This window comes from Haliotis cracherodii, unplaced genomic scaffold (genome assembly GCF_022045235.1).
Source record: "Haliotis cracherodii isolate W230 unplaced genomic scaffold, xgHalCrac1.p SCAF_9, whole genome shotgun sequence".
In the NCBI taxonomy this organism is placed as follows: Eukaryota; Metazoa; Mollusca; class Gastropoda; order Lepetellida; family Haliotidae; genus Haliotis; species Haliotis cracherodii.
The window spans coordinates 54699293-54719748 of record NW_027266343.1 but is presented as its reverse complement, the minus strand read 5'-3'; the positions used below and the strand labels follow the sequence as shown (position 1 = coordinate 54719748).

Genomic DNA, 20456 nt, shown 5'->3' with positions numbered 1-20456 from the left:
AGGCTTTCCTCCCACATTAAGCTGACACATAGTGTGAGTTCGAGATGCTTGTGATGTTGATAATGAGTATGTGTATCTTCATACATGCAAGTGTTCTGTGTACATTTCTCTGTAGGAAGTGACAACATTGAGTCAATAGTATACAAGATTGCCTCACACAAGTAGATATATACTCACTGCCAAAAGAAACGCAAACCATAGAGACATATAGAGAAGTATGTATGGTAAGAAGAGATGTTTCCAATGTGTACCACTTAATGACAAAACTAACAATCAGTCAAGTGTTACCAGAGTGTCTTTATTCTTATCATGATGTGCTGCACTTGAATTCCAAACTTTACACACTAATCCTGCACGAGACAAACGGTGCATCTCAAGTAAGGTCTATGACGTCACATGTGATGTGTTCATGAGCATCAATTCACCCAACACACCAGTATGTTCGTTTATCCATCAAACCAATCTAATATCTCTTGAATATGAGTAAAACGTTACCTTTAAAGTACCGTATTCTATGTAATAAGCGCCCAGGGAACTCTCAAAGTTAGAAATAGGGGGCTCTTAATAGAATGTTATTTTGGTGAAAATATAAACAGAGTTGAAAGATAGATTCTGTGGTTTATACTGACAGCCTGAAATGTTTATATACAACAGACATATTTTTCCAGAATTTAATTGCGTATTATACGCGAAGAAATAAATCTTTTGTACATTGATCAATCGGAAGGTGTGCTAATTGGGATTGTTCACCAGCAAATATATTAGTAATTATTGCCGTGGGCGCTTATTAGAGCAGGGAGCTTATTGCATTGAATACGGTATATAAAGTATATAAAAGAAGCACTGTGTACCAGCTCAGCCTAACCTGATCTTTGTCTGTATATCTGGACCAAGGCATCTATGACCAAGGTCACCTGACATGGATTAAGTCATAAATATAAACACGAGTGATTAATGAGGACATAGTTGCAAAGCTTGTTCAGGTTGGCTGACTCCAAATGTACAAATTATGATGATGAATAACAATGGGGATTAGCATCTAATAAGCAATGATAAGGTAGGAATTGATCCCCAGCAACCTACATGCTGGTCTCTCTGTGGGAATTCTAGGTTAGAATTGGCCCCCAACAACCTACATGATGGTCTCCCTGTGGGAATTCTGGGATAGAATAGGTCCCCAGCAAACTATGCTGGTCTCCCTGTGGGGATTCAGGGTTAGAATTGGCCCGTAGCAACTAATGCTGGTCTCCCTGTGGGATGCCAAGTTAGAATAGGTCCCTAGATTCCAATGCTGGTCTTCCTGTGGGGATTCTGGATTAGAATAGGTACCTAGATACCAATGCTGGTTTTCCTGTGGAGATTCTGGATTAGAATAGGTCTGTAGCGATCCCTGTAGGGATTCTTGGATTCAGCAACTCATGCTGGTCTCCCTGTGGGGATTCTGGGATTCAGCAACATGCTTTTCTCCATGTGGGGATTCTGGGATTCAGCAACTCATGCTGGCCTCCCTGTGGGGATTCTGGGCTTCAGCAACTCATGCTGGTTTCACTGTTGGGGTTCTGGGATTCAGCAACTCATGCTGGTCTCCCTGTTGGGATTCTGGGATTCAGCAACTGATGCTGGTCTCGCTGAGGGGATTCTGGGCTTCAGCAACTGATGCTGATTTCCCTGTGTGGGTTCTGGGATTCAGCAACTGATGCTGGTCTCCCTGTGGGAATTCTGGGATTCAGCAACTGATGCTGGTCTCCCTGTGGGGATCCTGGGATTCAGCATCTGATGCTGGTCTCCCTGTGGGGATTCTGGGATTCAGCAACTCATCCTGGTCATAACAGGTGACTTAATAGATTTGGAGACTCAGTGACTTGGTTGATTGCGCATCATCGTACACAGACGGTGTGGATTTTTGCTCACAATATCAATCACATGTTTATTTGACACAATTATTTACAGGTTGCAGTCATATTGCTGGAATTTTTCTGAGTGCAACTTAAAACAGCAGTGCAAAGAAACTAGCCTGAAATACGAATGATCTAAAGGTTAAACAAAACTACAAACACAAGCATACTTTCAATTGAACATAATTATTTTTTCATTGGTTTCTTCTTTGCTTCTTCAAAAGTTTCATGGCAACTTGAATGTTTTGCCTCAATGACTACCGGAAGATATCTGACACATACAGCTTGTTCAATTACTGGAACCACTTTCTTCAGTGGAGTCTCATAGGAAATCCATGCAATTAGTCCCCTGTAATCTTTCAGTATGAAATTAAGATGCGATCCGACTGCTCTATCATTAGGCTTTTGAAGAAGGTTAAATCAAGTGAATTAATCATCTTTGCAATGTAGTGCAACACCACTCCTGTTGATTGACCCTGAAGACTAACTTGTATATGCCCATCTTGTATGTTTCACCATAGGCCTTTTGGCCAACACCTGTTGTCATCACTGATTTTCGGTGATCCATTCATAAAATTTTTACTGCTGTTTTGCCTTCTCCCCCGGTGAAGGTCCGAGTTAGAATTGGTCTTCAGCAACTGATAATTGTCTCCCCTTGTGAAGATCCGGGTAGGAACTGGTCTTCAGCAACCCATCTTGTCTCCTCCTGTGAAGACCTGGGTTAGAATTGGTCTTCAGCAACTCATGCTTGTCTCCCAATGTGAAGACCCAGGTTAGAATTGGTCTTCAGCAACTCATGCTTGTCTCTCAATGTGAAGACCCGGGTTAAAATTGGTCTTCAGCAACTCATGCTTGTCTCCCAATGTGAAGACCCAGGTTAGAATAGGTCTTCAGCAACTTATGCTTGTCTCCCAATGTGAAGACCCGGGTCAAAATTGGTCATCAGCAACTCATGCTTGTCTCTCAATGTGAAGACCCAATTAGAATTGATCTGAAGCAACTCATGTTTGTCTCCCAATGTGAAGACCCAGGTTAGAATTGATCTGAAGCAACTCATGTTTGTCTCCCAATGTGAAGACCCAGATTAGAATTGATCTGAAGCAACTCATGTTTGTCTCCCAATGTGAAGACCCGGGTTAGAATTGGTCTCAGCAACTCATGCTTGTCTCCCCTTGCGAAGACCCATGTTAGAATTGGTCTTCAGCAACCCATGCTTGTCTCTCAATGTGAAGACCCAGGTTAGAATTGGTCTCAGCAACTCATGCTTGTCTCCCCTTGCGAAGACCCATGTTAGAATTGGTCTTCAGCAACCCATGCTTGTCTCACACTGGAAGACCCATGTTAGAATTGGTCTTCAGCAACGAGTGCTTGTGGTAAGAACCGACTGACGGGATCAGGTGGTCAGGCTCACTGGTTGATGCATGTCATCATATCCCTATTGCATAGATCGATACTCATGATGTCACTCACTGGATTGTCTGGTCCAGATTTGATTATTTACAGACCCTCATCATATAGTGTGTGTGCATGGTAGACAAGAAAAAGATACACAAAAAAACAAAACAAACACTGACTCGCATAGGGATTCTGAGCCTGAATATATCCCAGCCCATGTCTTCCTGGGTCCATGTTGGGATTTATTATTTACAAGCCACCATAATTTGTCTGAAATGTTACTGTCAGGTTGCTGTTAAGTTACTGACTCAAAGACATCGCTCATTACAGCATTACTCAATCTTTACCAAAAAAATGGTGTAAAGAAGGAATTGTTTTAGATGATTAGGCAATTTGGCAAACATTCAAAATGAGGCTCCGGGAAATTTGAAATGATTGTGAAGCCAAAGGGTTGTTTTGATAAAATCTGTTGCTTCTTTCATAATGATAGTTTGAAAAAACTTCCAATTGATGTTTCCTTATGATAGCCTGCAACTCTGCGTGAAGCTATTCATGGTGTCACTCACTGGGATTGAAATGCCAGTGTCTAATAGATTCCTGCTTGTATCTCCGTCACACTGGAGGGGCACGTCTGTCCCCTGGTGGAGCATGTCAGTGCAGAATCACATGTTAGAGCTGTGAGGTTTATTCGTCATGGACCCGTGAAGGTCCCGGCTAGATAGGTCTTCAACAACCTATTCTTGCTGTAAAAGGAGACTATGCTTGTCATAAGAGGTGACAAATGGGATCGGGTTGTCAGACTCGCTGACTTGGTTGATGCATGTCATCAAATCCCAATTGCATAGATCAATGCTCATGATGTTAATCATGATTGTCTAGTCCAGACTTGATTATTTACAGACTGTTGTCATATAGCTGGAATATTGCTTAGTGTGGCAGAGAGAGAGAGAGAGAGAGAGAGAGAGAGAGAGAGAGAGAGAGAGAGAGAGAGAGAGAGAGAGAGAGAGAGAGAGAGAGAGAGAGAGAGAGAGAGAGAGAGAGAGAGAGAGAGAGAGAGAGAGAGAGAGAGAGAGAGAGAGAGAGAGATTGTTGTACACCTTTCTCTTGTTCATGGGTATTAAAACCTTCATATAGTTTAGTTTTTAAAAATTTGATGTTTATTACCTTGATGTAGGTGCAAAAAGTATTTTTATTACTTTTCCTGAGCATCATTGTTTTTGCTTCCTGCTGATTGGCTAGTTCATGACAGGTTTTCATTGTTTTTATTGTTTGTATAGTGGCCTACAGCAATTACAACATCATATCACTGAAGATGACATTATCTTATAGTCAAGGCATTACAAAGGGTCAATATGTTGCAGACTATTAAACTATATTATATATGTACAGTTATTTTTGCAAATGGAAATAACTCAATATTAACAACTTTTTTTCAGGACCAGCCAATAAATATATTTGTTGATGTGAATACAATTTGTTGTGTAAAAAGTTATTTCCCAGCTTGTTTAGTTTCCCTTATATTTAGGATTGATGCGAATTGTTCCTGGCTCTGTTCAGACAGATTAGTGTGCGATAAGAAATATAGGAACCATTTTAAACTGATTATAGTCAACCGGCCTGGGATTATTCAGTTATGAATATTGGAGTGTCTTTTCGTACTTTGTCTTCAGACCAGTTTCGTACTCACTATTCATGGTTTGGGCCCATGACAATTAAACAGCTTATATGCAATGGATACGAGTGCTGTTTTGAGCCCTAGAGGGGGCTGGGTACATTGTTTGTCTGTAGCTTGTTTGTATGCATATTTACAGTCTTCCATCAGCCAATGACACAATCAGAAAGGAACTCTGTAATTGAATGTAGATTCCTCGGAGAATATGACCATCCATTATCCTGTAGTTATTACTGACCCTTCGTGTCAGACAAAGCATGACGTGCATTGTTGACCTCGGTGGTCTCAAGCACTACGTTAGTGGAGATGTTTGCTTTGTTTTCTGGTTTAGCTCACTGTATTGTGATTATTGTTTCTGACATATCGGATATGATTGATATGGTTGCCTGCTGATGAAGCACGGCAATGGCCTTAGCAACAAGTTCCATAATTAGTTTTGCCAATTATTTTCTAATTTTTTCCTAATGTTGCACAGCCATTATTTTTTATATCTTTGCCCAAGCCTCTCTGTAGATTGATGAGTGCTGTATCATCAGCTGTAAAACAGTGGTGCAAGTAATTTGACATTAGATACAGCAATTATTTACCAACTACCAGGCATTAAGGAGGATCTGTCCTAAGGGAAATAATTGCCAATCCTGAGCCTTGGCAAGGGACTTCCACCATTAATTCATGAGCAACAGATCACTCATAATTCTGATTTGCAAGTAGGTTATGACCAAAATCATTTTTCAGAAAAAATAGAAAAATGATTCTCTGATCTCCAGTGGAGGTGTATTCTCAGTTGTCAGATTGTTGGAACGACATTACATAAAATCGTTTGTGATATCATGAACAGTGGATGACATCATCCTTATTGATCAGCTTTCCTTTCAGACACTGGAAAAGTGGGGCCCAATGACCCATACCAATCTAAGAATTGGGTGGGTCCCAATGACCCATACCCATCTAAGAATTGGGTGGGGCCCAATGACCCATACCCATCTAAGAATTGTTGGGGCCTAATGACCCATACCCATCTAAGAATTGGTTGGGACCCAATGACCCATACCCATCTAAGAATTGGTTGGGGCCCAATGACCCATAATCATCTAAGAATTGGTTGGGTCCCAATGACCCATACCCATTTAAGAATTGGTTGGGTCCCAATGACCCATACCCATCTAAAAATTGGTTGGGGCCCAATGACCCATACCCATCTAAAAATTGGTTGGGTCCCAATGACCCATACCCATCTAAGAATTGGTTTGGGCCCAATGACCCATACCCATCTAAGAATTGGTTGGGACCTAATGACCCATACCCATCTAAGAATTGTTTGGGGCCCAATGACCCATACCCATCTAAGAATTGTTGGGGCCTAATGACCCATACCCATCTAAGAATTGGTTGGGACCCAATGACCCATACCCATCTAAGAATTGGTTGGGTCCCAATGATCCATACCCATCTAAGAATTGGTTGGGAACATTGATGAAAGCAGTTGACATACAAATATTCCACACAATTCATAAACTTGGCCCCTTTGTCTGCTCTTGTTTCTCCCTTGATGGTCACTTATGACACTCATGCCTAAATTCTGGTATTTCCCTCACTATCGCTCATGTCATAAATATAGTGTGACATGAACACTCATTTAATATCCTCCATATCTGTGACCCATGGTGATGTTGTTACCCCATGAATATGGTTTTCCTACCTCAAATACATATTCATTGCTCTCAGAGTAATAGGGGCAGTCAGGTAGCCTAGTGGATAAAGCATTTGCTCGTCACACCGAAGACCCGGGTTTGATTCTCGACATGGGTACAATGTGTGAAGCCCATTTCTGGTGTCCCCCGCCATGGTATTGCAGTAATACTGCTAAAAGCGGCGTAAAACCATACCCACTCAGAGTAATACTTCCTCGTATGGTGTAAATGTTCACAACTACGTTATAATTATATTCCATAGCATAAAAATGTAATGATTTCCTTTGATCAAGTTATATTCCATAGTTTCATTTTGATATTCACTCCTGGCACATTATATTCCATAGTAATTTTCAATATTCCATATCACCACGTTATGTTATTGCAGTGAGTGGTTGCGCTTCATCACCTAAAGTATTCAGTATAAAACTCCCTTCATTGTTACTTCAATGCACAAATAGCATGTAGACCCTGTCCTCTGTCTATTACTCAAAGGGGCTGGCCGGGTAGCCTAGTGGTTAAAGCATTCGCTCATCTCGCCGAAGACCCGGGTTCGATTCCCGACATGGGTACAATTGCTAAAAGCGGCATAAAACCATACTCACTCACTCACTCACTCACTATTACTCAAAGTTTGACCTCGTTCATGTGTTTGTGATCAGCTGATTTTATGACCCAGATATTTCTTTCAGAAGCAGACACTTAAAGGGACAGCAGCCATTGGTTCTGTGTGTTTGTAGATCATACAGGAAATAATTTCCGAGTGGAACGTCACATGCCCGATTCAATCCTCGAGCTAAAACAATAGAGCTCCATGCAGTTAAGCCGACAAAGCAAGAGCTGTGCAGAGTAAACTGGCTTCAGTCTTGTTCCTTTTTTTAATAGAGGCGGTATGGAGAGAAAGCTCATGTGATTATCTTGCGACTGAGTTACAGAATATTAATTGCCAGCTTGATTTGATTAGAAGCCAGTGTTTTTCAAAGTCTAGATCACAAGATAGATATGCCTTGGTCATATGAAGCAAATCACTTTCCTACCCAGGGTTCCTTGCGGCCAGCCGTGTACCTCTAGTCACATCGTCATGTTTTGCACAGCTCCATTCACATGTTTTTCAGGTTTCATTTTGTACAAGTCGACACATTAAGCTACACATACATAATGAAATGTGTAACTTTCGCTGAGAAAATATCCTAAAACGTAAAAAAACATTTCCATACTCATCCTCCACATTCTGTCATGGAAGCCCCACAGAGCTGTTGTAGTATATCTGTATTCATATGCAGAACAATATGTATAGTGCAATGAAAGGCTTGCATGAGGCCTGTCTGGTCTCTAGCGGTAGAGCGTCCGACCGGAGAGCGGAAAGTCCGGGTTTGTTTCCCGGACGCGTCATACCCAAAGATGTTAAAAGATGGTACTTGTTGTTGTCCTGTCTGGCGCTCAGCATTAACTCACTCACTCACTCACTCACTCAGAAATTAACATTTTTGTCATCCACTCACTCACCCACCCACCCACCCACCCACCCACTCACTCACCCACTCACTCACCCACCCACTCACTCACTCACTCAGGTGCAGTACGGCCAGCCAGGAGGGGTTGACAGAGCATGCTGCTGTGAAGCCCTGATAATTACATACATACATCCACCCAGGATGGCCTCCATGGTCTTGTGGACAGGCCTATCCATCTGCATACCTAAAGAGGGGCGGTCGGGTAGCCTAGTGGTTAAAGCGTTCGCTCGTCACGCCGAAGACCCGGGTTCGATTCCCAACATGGGTACAATGTGTGAAGCCCATTTCTGGTGTCCCCCGCCGTGATATTGCTGGAATATTGCTAAAAGCGGCGTAAAACCATACTCACTCACTCATTCACTCATACCAAAAGATGTTAAAAGATGGTACTTGTTGTTACCCTGCCTGGCACTTGGCATTAAGGGACTAAAACAAGAACTGGTCAGCTCGGAGTGAGTATACAGTGTCTGAGAGGGGTATTCATGTTAAACTGCAGCATGATATCTCAGTTGGTGCACACACACTCACACACACACACATCAATATATAAGTGCATGTCACTAACTAAGTGCTATAATATTGATTCAAGATAGACCAAGTAATTGAAATGTGAGAAGAATCTATTTGATGACATGGAGCGTAAGTTATGGCCTAAGTTATGCATAAATAGTTGACCCTTTTCATATATTTCTTAAATAGTTGATTGATTTACCCAGATGCTACCGGGAGGTATTGAGTATTGAGCTGTGTTTACCTGTTTAAGTCAGCCGGTCAACTCTTACAGTATAATGACTGCAGTTTCAATCGACACATTTAAATCAATAGGGAACATAAACTTGAAATAAAGTTAACTATGTGGATTTTGGTACGTTCAACTCAGGACACAACTGTGAGTTCAGATAGGGGACGGAGAATGTGATACATCTTCCTTTGTTTCAACAGCAGTAGTTTAAAAAAATGATAAGTGCTGCCCAGGCTAAAGTCAAAAGCTCCTTTCTCGGTAAGTATTGTAGAAGTCAGTAAAAACTTCACTGAGTCACACTGTGTCTGCTTATTGTGACAATACGATACAGACATCATCATGAATATAATATGTTGTGAAGTTTGAACATTGAAGATTAGTCACTGTAATATATTTTAAGCAAAACTTCTGATATTTCTGAGTTGGGGGCGGGTATCAATTGGGAACTTTGATAACATCAGAGTGGCGGGAATATTGACGTTAAAAGTCTATATTGGACTCAGCTATGTTGGAGATGATGCACAACTTCATGGCTTATGGTAGTCATACCTGTACCTTGGTGGCGGAACATTTTCATCGATCAAGAAAATAGAAACCGTAAAAGAGAGATGTTCATAATTCTGGTTGATTTGTTTCAAATGTCTTTATAGCATCGTTGGTGTACATTATGTGAGAAAGTAACAATACCCCGGTGGTGATGCTGGGTTAGAATTGGTCCCTAGCAACCTATACATGTCGAACAAGTTTGACGCTATAGATCAAGTGGTCAGATTTAGTGTTGGAGTTCGTTATGTGTCAGAGCAGTGGGGTAGTCTAGTGAATAAGCGTTTGCTCGTCACGATGAGGACCTGGGTTCGATTCCCGACATGCGTACAATGTGTGAAGCCCATTTCCGGTGTCCCCCACCGTGATATTGCTGGAATATTGCTAAAAGTGGCATAAAACAGTACTCCCTAATGCTTATTATGTAATCATGTCAGTGGATGGTCATATTGTCAATCAGAAGTGATTAATAATTCAGGCCGTCATCATATAGCTGGAATATTGGTGCATGCATTATTAAACAACTCATACATAATTACAGCAGAAATTCAGAAAATGACAACACAAAGTTGCATTAAAAAATTATTGTCAATGCACATGCAGCACAATGATTATTGCTCTGATCTATGAAGCACAGACGGTCTTGCATCATTGCTGATGTGACACATACTAACAATAAACTACAAAGTTAATTAAACGCTGTATAAGATATGCGTCAAGGTCTGGTGGATATAGTTGTTATTACAGGTGATGTAGTTCAGGATATAGCATAATTGTAGACTGGGTTTTATGTATGTTTGAGGATGGAAAGTAAACAGGAAGGTAAGGCTATGAATATGGATGAATGACTGCATATCGTTTTGTGCCATGGATGATTGAGTGAGCAGTTGGTTGGTTATGGGAGTGGGTGTTGAGGGGTGGGTAGGTGGTTGAAGAGGTTTCTAATTTAGACAACACCCACAGTTATATTGGGACAGTCCTAATGGATTTCTATGGTGAAAGAATAACTTGCCAGAAAATGACACAGATCAAGTAGTTTGTGTGCATAACAAAACTAAAGTTAAACTAAAGTCTGTCATAGATCTCTTAAAGCTAAGAGATACAATTGCGAAGGCCAAACTACCTCTTTTTTCTGAAAAATGGTCACAGTGCACAGCTAGGTCATAAAAAAGATGAAGCTTAGCAACGTTGGTTTCAGAGACCAGTTGGATTGGTGACCGCTTTCAGCAACTTAACTCCCGAGAATGTCTAGGGCTTCGGTCCTGCCCTACACTGAAGCACATGTACGCCATGCAGTCATCTCTACATTCATCATTTCTCCAGTGTTAGATGGGACGGTCGGGTAGCCTAGTGGTTAAAGCGTTCGCTCGTCATGCCGAAGACCCGGGTTTGATTCCCGACATGAGTACAATGTGTGAAGCCCATTTCTGGTGTCCCCCGCCGTGATATTGCTGGAATATTGCTAAAAGCGGCGTAAATTCAAACTCACTCACTCTCCAGTGTTAGACACAATGTGGACACTGTGTACTCCAGATGCTTATTTACACCTGTTAAGTTTTTATGTTTATGTTAATTAAGCATCCCTGAATAGTTATAGCATGATCCATAAGGTGTGGAGGCATCACATGGATTTGATATAAGTATGCCACATTTATGGCCCTTGGGAATTTGTCTAAAAGCACTGATTGTTTATACAAAAAATCTTTTCTGGCTTCTTTAAATAAGTATGAATCATAGGGCTATGAAAAAAACGTATATCAAGATGTCACAAGTCTACCTAATCTAGCCTGTCCTAACTGACACTGTGATTAGCCTAGGAAGGTACTTCAACGGGTAAAATTATAGTACACTTTGAAAAATGTTTGTGTGTGTCATGCATTTATGAAACGGCCTTTTCCCTGAGGTAATAATTACCTGACACTTGTCCTGAGGTGATGGCCTCACACCGGCCGTGCATTGTCACCGGTGCAAATGTCACCTGAGTTGAGGGTGGTCTCAAAATATTGCTGTTATTGTACTTTATTGAGATAATCGTTGACTGGGGTAGCAATTAAAATTTGTACTGCATTATATTTGCTTGCACAAATGATGGAATAGTCAAGAGCTATGAAATGGGATGAGTATTGAAATGTTTGGTTTTTGAATCAAGCAGTATTTGATTGTTCTACAGATGGTGTCTTTAGCAAGGTGCAACTGGTGCTATGCTATGGTCATATCTAGGCCGTCATGTTAACGGTACTGATGTCCCACTTCAAGAACGAGATTTTCAGCCTTTTGCTAGACCGCTGGTGTGATTCTAGCAAAGGCTGTGTTGATCAACCCTTTGACATGTGTGAGTTTGAATGTTTTGTTATGTCTTGCCACGAACCCTGTACAGGTCGCCAGATGAGCTCAATAGGGTTGATCTCACAGTGTCCAACTGGCTTACTTTCAACAACATGACTGAGGACCCGTGAAGATTCTGGGGTAGAATAGGTCTTCAGCAACCCATGCTTGCTGCAAAAGGTGACTATGCTTGTCGTAAAAGGCGACTAACGGGATCGGGTCGTCAGGCTTGCTGACTTGGTTGATGCATATCATCGATCCCAATTGCGTGGATCGATGCTCATGATATTAATCACATGGATTACCTGGTCAAGACTCGATTATTTACAGACCGCCGTCATATAGCTGGAATATTGCTGAGTGCGGCGTTAAACAACAAACAAACCAAACCAAACCAAACGTGACTGAGCTGTGGTGCCAGGTCGTCAGTCTTGTACTTTACTGGTTTTTTATTCAAATAATTTCTCTAAGAGTTGAACTTTGGTCTGAAGTCGACATTGCAAGATGTCAGATATTCCTGCAGGGTCGCTTTCAGACGACTCATGGATGGTGCAACAGTATCTGGTTTCCAGACATTATGATAACTGGCGTTGTCCGTGACAATGACACTAGGGTTTTTAGATTGAGCAGTCACTGATGTTCCAACCAGTCTATGACGACATCACCAGTCATTTCCTTATGATAATCACTAGTTTTCCTTTTGGCCTTGAAAACTAACTTGCATCCATCGATAATCCCAGCGTACAAAACAAGACTTGATTACCTTTACCTGGTGGTACCATGGTGGTTTTTGTCTATCTGACATTAGCCACATGTAGTCAGTGGAATGATTCTTATTTACCCAGGTGTCATCAAGGAAGCCCCGATTTGATAGTTATGAATGGAGATAATGTGACCTCATAGACAGGATTGAATATGTTTCCCTGAAAACTGTTTCGTCATTGCCATGTGCAGTGAATCAAGAATCATTATTCATATGTAATGCAACATGCAACATTGGAGCATCATCATTCTCAGATGCACATCTAGATCCTTCTCCAACTGTCTTGTTTTTGGTGGATTAGATGTTTTATGATGAGTACATTATTATTATTATTATTATTATTATGACAGAGTTGCAGGGGGCATATTTCTATAGCCCATTTCATACTTCCCTCATTGGACCTAGAATATATCTGAACTTGCTGTTTTCTTTCTAATTTTCTCCTGTAAAATTGTCGAAAGGACTTCTTGTGATTGAAATACTCCAAACTTCATACTCAATATTTCACGAGCAACAGTCTGTTAAACATTCTATCTTGTTTTAACATGCAAAAAGCATTTTTCTCGTATTTCCGACAGTACTTTGGGTCAGACACTTACTGAAAGTTGTTTCACGTAAAACCCCTCTCACCAACTGCAGCTATATAACCATATGTCTCATTGAGACAGAGATATCATGTTGTGAAAGGGTAAGAAATTTATTGACCTGTGTATATGATCTCAAGGTCACTGTGTGGGTCATCTTTGTGATGTCACAGTGTCATTGTTACCTTTATTTGTGGGGTACTGTGTGGCTTCTAGAGCAACCAACCAAATGCAATAATTTCCAGCTGAAGTATTATGCTTGCTCTCCATTTCACCATGAACTGCCGGGCATGATATGTAAAGTAAGCAGGCACTATGGGGATGGGTTCGTTATGGATTGTAGTTGTGCTGAATACGTTATACTGCAGTTTCACTGTATTGTGAGTTAGATTTGTCACAGATGGCCACTTAAGAATATATTACATTGATAATATCATAACTTAGATGAATGACCAAATGTGTAAATGAATTATGTCATCTTGGATGCAACAAAGACTCCAGTGTGTTCATATTTGAACGCATTATAATGATGCAGTGCTGCAGTTTGTGAAGAAGCACTGGGGGCACGGGTGGCCCAGTCATCTAAGGCGCCGCTATTCGCTGTGCAGAGTTGCGTCCCTTGGGCACGCCAGAAACCTGAGATTGTGGGTTCGAATCCCGGTTCGCCCCGATTATGTTTCTAGGTTTGTCAGCACCATACCCGTGCTCGTGGGTTTCACCGAAGTGGTAAACGTCTGAGACTTGCATCACTTCGGGCTTTCCTCCCACATTAAGCCGACACGCCGTGATATAACTGGAATACTGTTAAAAGCGGCGTTAAACACAACTCACTCACTGAAGAAGCACTAGTTCGCTGCCTTTTGGGCAGTATGACGTCAGTATGTGCACTGGGAGCTGCAATTCGCACATACAAGTATTTGGCTAAGGCTAAAAAAAGTAAAAGTCTTCGTTCTCAAGCACCGCCCACATTGTCATAAAGTCCGCCACACATTTCATTTTTATTTCCATTTTCAAATTTAAAATCAAAATCCTAATTCTTCAAAACAAAGTGATCCAAGATAGCAAACAGTTACTTCCCTTTACATGCACCCTGCTTGTTTATGTGGGAGGCTCTTTCCTAGGTTGATGTACACAACTGTTATTTGGTTACATATTAGTTGGAACATGCAAAAAAAAAAAAAACAACAACACCGCCCGCACTGTTTTCAAAAGTCATTATCTGAAAACCAACTCTTTTATTTATTTAAACCTTACAGGTTTCCTCCCAATTGTCTTACAGGTAGTTCTTAGACGGCTTAAAACAACATTACCGTATTCGACGTAATAAGCGCCCAGGGCGCTCTCAAAATTAGAAATAGGAGGCACTTATTAGAATATTATTTTAGTGGAAAAAAACAAAGTTAAAAGGTAAATTTCGTGGTTAATGCTGACAGCCTGAAATGTTTATGTACGACAGTTATATTTTCCCAGCATTTAATTGCCCATAATTAAGAATGCATATAACAGATGAGTGTGTATTTTAAGCGAATATATAAGTCTTGTGTACATTGATCAATTTGAAGGGGTGCTAATTAAGATTGTTCACTGGCCAATTTATTAGCGAATATCGCCGTGGGCGCTTATTAGAGCGGGGCGCTTATTACGTCGAATACGGTATTTCATGATGGATTCACAGCTAAAAAGCCGTACTAGGTAACGGAACAACCCAGGTAGTGAAGAACGAGCGATCATATACCGAGAGACAGGACTGGGGGATAGTTTGACTTCGATCGCTGCCGTGGAAGACCAAGCGGCGCTTTCACGCGAGACTGCGAGATTAGAAGATTTACTTTCCGTGAATTGACTAATTAGCTGTCCAACCATTTATGTTTTTATAAACTTTGTGTTGTGTTAGTTTTTTTAAAGGACATTATTACATGTAAGTAACTATATGTAACCCTTACCATTCTTGTAAATAAACAAGCGGAAATGTCGTATCACATCTCATTGTTCTAAATTACAAAGAGCAAATGGCGGCGGGAAATTCACAATTTATTCATTTTCCAGTACAAATTACTCCATTAAATATGAAACAAAGTCCTAAGTTACTGGAGTCAGTTTGGAAGATTTATTATATTTCTTTTGTCAACCACACTTCATTACGCTGCATCTTACAGTACATATGTCTCGTGAAGTTCCCGCAGGCTTCCTTCTTCTTTTGGGGTCAATAGAACAATGGGATGTGGTATGATGTTTCTGTTCCTTAATTCTCAAGACATGTACATATGGTTACTTATAAGTTATAAATGTCCTTTAACAAATGTAGAAAACTAACAGAACTCTGTCAGGACACATTGAGTTCTTGTCTAATTGATTCTGCTAGCCAAAACCAAGCAGGAAAAATAAAGAAATGTTAAATGTTCCCAGGGTTTATCTAGAGCAGATTTCTTAAAAACAGATACATAAATACACAACCTGTTTTAAACAGAATACAGAATTTTATTTTATAGTCTTGTCTTTATTTGGACTCATCTGCAAGACAAGAAAATAGATTTGGGCCTTATATTAAAAATGTGATGACAGACTGTCTAATATGTGTATATGTGTGGCCAAATTGTCCAAAGTTTTGCAATTCACTGTGCAGAGTTACTTCCCTTTGCCATGCCCGGAACATGTTCATTGGTTTGAATGTAAGATTCACTGCCATTTAGTCAAACCTGTGCTCAATGGTTCTCCATGTTTTGACAAAGACCATTTTGAAACGGTAAACATCTATGATCATTTTAAAAGAGAAAAACATCTGTGACCTTTCTTTGCATATGAGTGGTTTCTATATGTCAATATTGGTTTCTGTATATCAATAGTGGTTTCTGTATGTCAATATTGGTTCCTGTATGTCAATATTGGTTCCTGTATGTCAATATTGGTTTCCGTATGTCAATATTGGTTTCTATATGTCAATATTGGTTCCTGTATGTCAATATTGGTTTCTGTATGTCAATATTGGTTCCTGTATATCAATAGTGATTTCTATATGTCAATATTGGTTTCTGTATGTCAATATTGGTTCCTGTATGTCAATATTGGTTTCCGTATGTCAATATTGGTTCCTGTATATCAATATAGGTTCCTGTATATTAATAGTGGTTTCTGTATGTCAATACTGGTTCCTGTATGTCAATATCGGTTCCTGTATGTCAATATCTGTTTCTATATGTCAATATTGGTTCCTGTATGTCAATATTGGTTCCTGTATGTCAATGTCTGTTTCTCTATGTCAATATTGGTTCCTGTATGTCAATATTGGTTCCTGTATATTTATAGTGGTTTCTGTATGTCAATATTGGTAATGTCGTGATGTCTGAGCTTTCTTCCTGAGAATATGAATCAGTAGATTTGCACATAGAGGAACATTTAACTCTCAATGATTCAAAATTACATTGTATCCAATTGTAGAGTTTGACTGAGAAATATTGCAGAGTTGAAAAAGTTAAAATCATCATCATTGGTTTCCATTGGTAACAAAATGATTGAAATAGCTGAAAAAAGCAGTTCATCTGAATGCAACAATTACTGTAAATTTCATGAATTTGTACTCCAGCAGTGTTTATTTATGATGGTGCACGATGTCAATATTTGCATGCCAGTTGAGAAGTGGTCTTTGTGATGCTTGCCAATATTTGACAGCTGCATCGAGCAGTCAGATCATTCCAGAACAAGACAATTTCACCTTTTGATACAAGTATAGAGGAATGGATCGCTCAATGGGCTAACTAGAGTGCACACAGTACTGTGTAGAGTTGCATGCCTTAACCATGCCAGGATCTGCTACTCATGTTTGAATTCCAGATGTGACCTCAGTCTGATCCTTGAGTTGACAGCACAGTTAACTCCTGTTCAAACCTACTACCAGATCTGATACCACATACTGGCACTTCCAGACCAGATTCATAAACACCAGGATTCACAGGCCATTACTGGCAGACCATCACTCACTCACTCACTCACTCACTCACTCACTCACTCACTCACTCACTCACTCACTCACTCACTCACTCACTCACTCACTCATCTTCCAGCAACCATTGGGGCGGTCGGGCATCCTAGTGGTTGAAGCGTTCACTTGTCACGCTAAAGACCCGGGTTGGAATCCCGACATGGGTACAATATGTGAAGCCCATTTCTGGTGTCCCCCGCCATGATATTGCTGGAATATTGCTAACAGCGGCATAAAACCATACTCACTCACTCACTCCAGCAACCATGACAGGTGCAAAAACTGAACATCAAGTTTCTAATTATCTGAGATAATAAGACCTCCTAATCACCCTCTGGTCAGAATGCTCTGTTCAGTAATTAAGTTGATTTACTAGTTTAGAATCCGGATTCATTAGGTTTCCTGGCATAAGCTGATTAGCAGAGAGACACTGTGTCATTATTATCAACGGTAATTATTATAATAAGTCAGCTCAAGGCTTCACACTAATTTGGTAACAGTTTCACAGTGAGAAGATTGTCTGTTTATCACTCATAAGTCGCCTGGATATGGTCTATATTGCTGCCTACAAAAGGTCAGTGCCCCTGGATTTGATCTGGGGTAGGGAAGGTCCCCAGTACCCCAAGCTTGTGTCTCCATGGAGAATACCAGGGCAGAACAGGTCCCCAGTACCCCATGCTTGTCTTCCTGTTGGGATTCCAAGACAGAACAGGTCCCCAGTACCCCATGCTTGTCTTCCTGTTGGGATTCCAAGACAGAACAGGTCCCCAGTACCCCATGCTTGTCTTCCTGTTGGGATTCCAAGACAGAACAGGTCCCCAGTACCCCATGCTTGTCTTCCTGTTGGGATTCCAAGACAGAACAGGTCCCCAGTACCCCATGCTTGTCTTCCTGTTGGGATTCCAAGACAGAACAAGTCCCCAGTACCCCATGCTTGTCTTCCTGTTGGGATTCCAAGACAGAACAGGTCCCCAGTACCCCATGCTTGTCTTCCTGTTGGGATTCCAAGACAGAACAGGTCCCCAGTACCCCATGCTTGTCTTCCTGTTGGGATTCCAGGACAGAACAGGTCCCCAGTACCCCATGCTTGTCTTCCTGTTGGGATTCCAAGACAGAACAGGTCCCCAGTACCCCATGCTTGTCTTCCTGTTGGGATTCCAAGACAGAAAAGGTCCCCAGTACCCCTTGTTTGTCTCCCTATGGGGATTCCAGGGCACAGGGGAACACATTATTCCCACCTGCACCCTTTGAAAACATTCTAAGGCGCCGCAATTCGTTGTGCAGAGTTGCATCCCTTGGGCACGCAGGGAAACCTATGATTGTGGGTTCGAATCCCGGTTCGCCCTGATTATGTTTCTAGGTTTGTCAGCACCATACCCGTGCTTGTGGGTTTCACCGAAGTGGTAAACGTTTGAGACCTGCATCACTTCGGGCTTTCCTCCCACATTAAGCTGACACGCCATGATATGACTTGAATACTGTTAAAAGCGGTGTTAAACTCACTCACTCACTTTTGAAAACATGGATTCTGCTGCAGCAGTGAAAAAATAATAAATTGCTTTTGGTGAAGTAGGCATTGATTTACATCACACTCAAACTCATGTAGTTTGTTTTTTCAGATCTAGATTTTGAACTGATTTGAAATGTGAAGTCTTACCTCCTTCTGTCTTAACTAAATATGAGGTGAATGATATGGATGCCCCACATATACATATGGGAGAATCGGATATATCATATGTCTTGTGTCATCCCTGGTAATGGAAGCGTTAAATGAGGGTCTATCTCTCAACATTGCATTATGTAAGAGTGAATGACTGAACAAATCTGCAGTCAACTCTGTTTGTGTGTGTGTGTGTGTGAGTGTTTAATCTAGCATGGTAACGTTATCCAGAGGTACACCATCTTGGCTCTACTTCATTAAGCAGCTTGCAGACTTCAGTATCAACAGAGAACTCTTGAGATACTAAGCGACTGCTGTCTCCTTAAAGATGTATCGCCATATAACTATTTCAGGTGATTACTGATAATGACTTTCTTGGGGGATTCAATTAATACGAAGTGATTAGTGTGCCTCTTGCTGACCGAAGGGCGTGAAGCAGTCAAACGGGGAGTCAATGAAGGCTGTGGCCATCGGCTCACGATTTGAGATTACAAATGTTCTCAAGACGCCCTTGGGAGAAATTGCCTGGTTAATACACCCAGGGGGATAAACCTACTTGGTGGATAAATCTCTGTCACATAATGGATTCTGCTTGGGACATTACCAATTCTGTTTTGGACATTAATTGATGTCGTGAGATGTAGCTCTTGTTGTATGACTTGCATGCTTAGGTGTTCACAGCCAGAATCAGAGTACTAGAATGTGTATTGGGAGTTTGGTGTGTCATTGGAAAATGTAGGAATGGTTGTGTCACTTTGTTAGAACATGTAGGAGTAGTTGTGTCACTGTGTTGGAACATGTAGGAGTAGTTGTGTCACTGTGTTGAATCATGTAGGAATAGTTGTGTCACTGTGTTGGAACATGTAGGAATAGTTGGTCACTGTGTTGGAACATGTAGGAACAGTTGTGTCACTGTATTAGTACATGTGTATGGGGAATTTGGTGTGTTATTAAAACATGTAGGAATAGTTGTGTCTCTGTAACAGAACAGTAATATACTCATTCACTTAACAAACATACACTGACAAATTCAGGTTCATGGGAAACGTTGTTGCTGAAGCTCCCAAGGGTCACCTGTCTGTGACACATGGACTGACTCACATGCAGCTTGAGTTCCTCACTTCCTGACCTACATGCACAGCGCCGCCATGATGGCACCCAGGAGGGCAACCCCTTCATCATCCTCATGGTTAAACGTCAATGCCTCAATTATCTGCCAAAAGAGATTCCAGGAGGCATGCAAGGCAAACTTGTTATGAAAATGGTATGGTGTGGTATGCATGACCTGCTCTACCGACAGCACCCGTCACTCACACAATTTTCATTACAAAAGTAACTGTTTGTTTGTTGCCGCTACCTGTTCTACTTCGACCAAATGATGACAGCCTGTAAACAATCAAGTCTGTACCAGTCTATCCAGTGACATGATACTGCCTTAACTGATTTAGTTGAAACTAAAAATGATATGTTAATTTTGAATTACTTCTGCTGCTTACAAGCACAAAAAGATTTTCGTTAATGTAAATATGTAACATAGATCACCGCTCCTGACTTCAACTACTATCATGTGGATGACTGGTGTGAGTGAATGTTGTTTTATGCCAATGCCTTCACTATTCCACCTATAACACAACAGCCTGTAAATGATCAAGTTGTTATGTCTAGTAGATAACAGCTATTAGATATAGTTAACAGC

At 41.0% G+C, this 20456-nt stretch overlaps 1 protein-coding gene across 8 annotated transcripts in view; it reads left to right on the top strand.

Moving 5' to 3' along the window:
• LOC139452702 (Kv channel-interacting protein 4-like) overlaps positions 1-20456 on the top strand; it is a 483175-nt gene that overhangs the window by 182148 nt on the left and 280571 nt on the right. The window contains exon 1 of one of the 8 annotated variants that reach the window (XM_071234264.1): positions 9076-9167. The exons of the other annotated variants lie outside the window; for them this stretch is intronic. Within the exon in view, the coding sequence (XP_071090365.1) occupies positions 9125-9167 (43 nt within the window). The 5' untranslated portion in view covers positions 9076-9124. Of the gene's footprint in view, positions 1-9075; positions 9168-20456 lie in introns of those variants that run through there. 8 annotated transcript variants of the gene reach the window in all.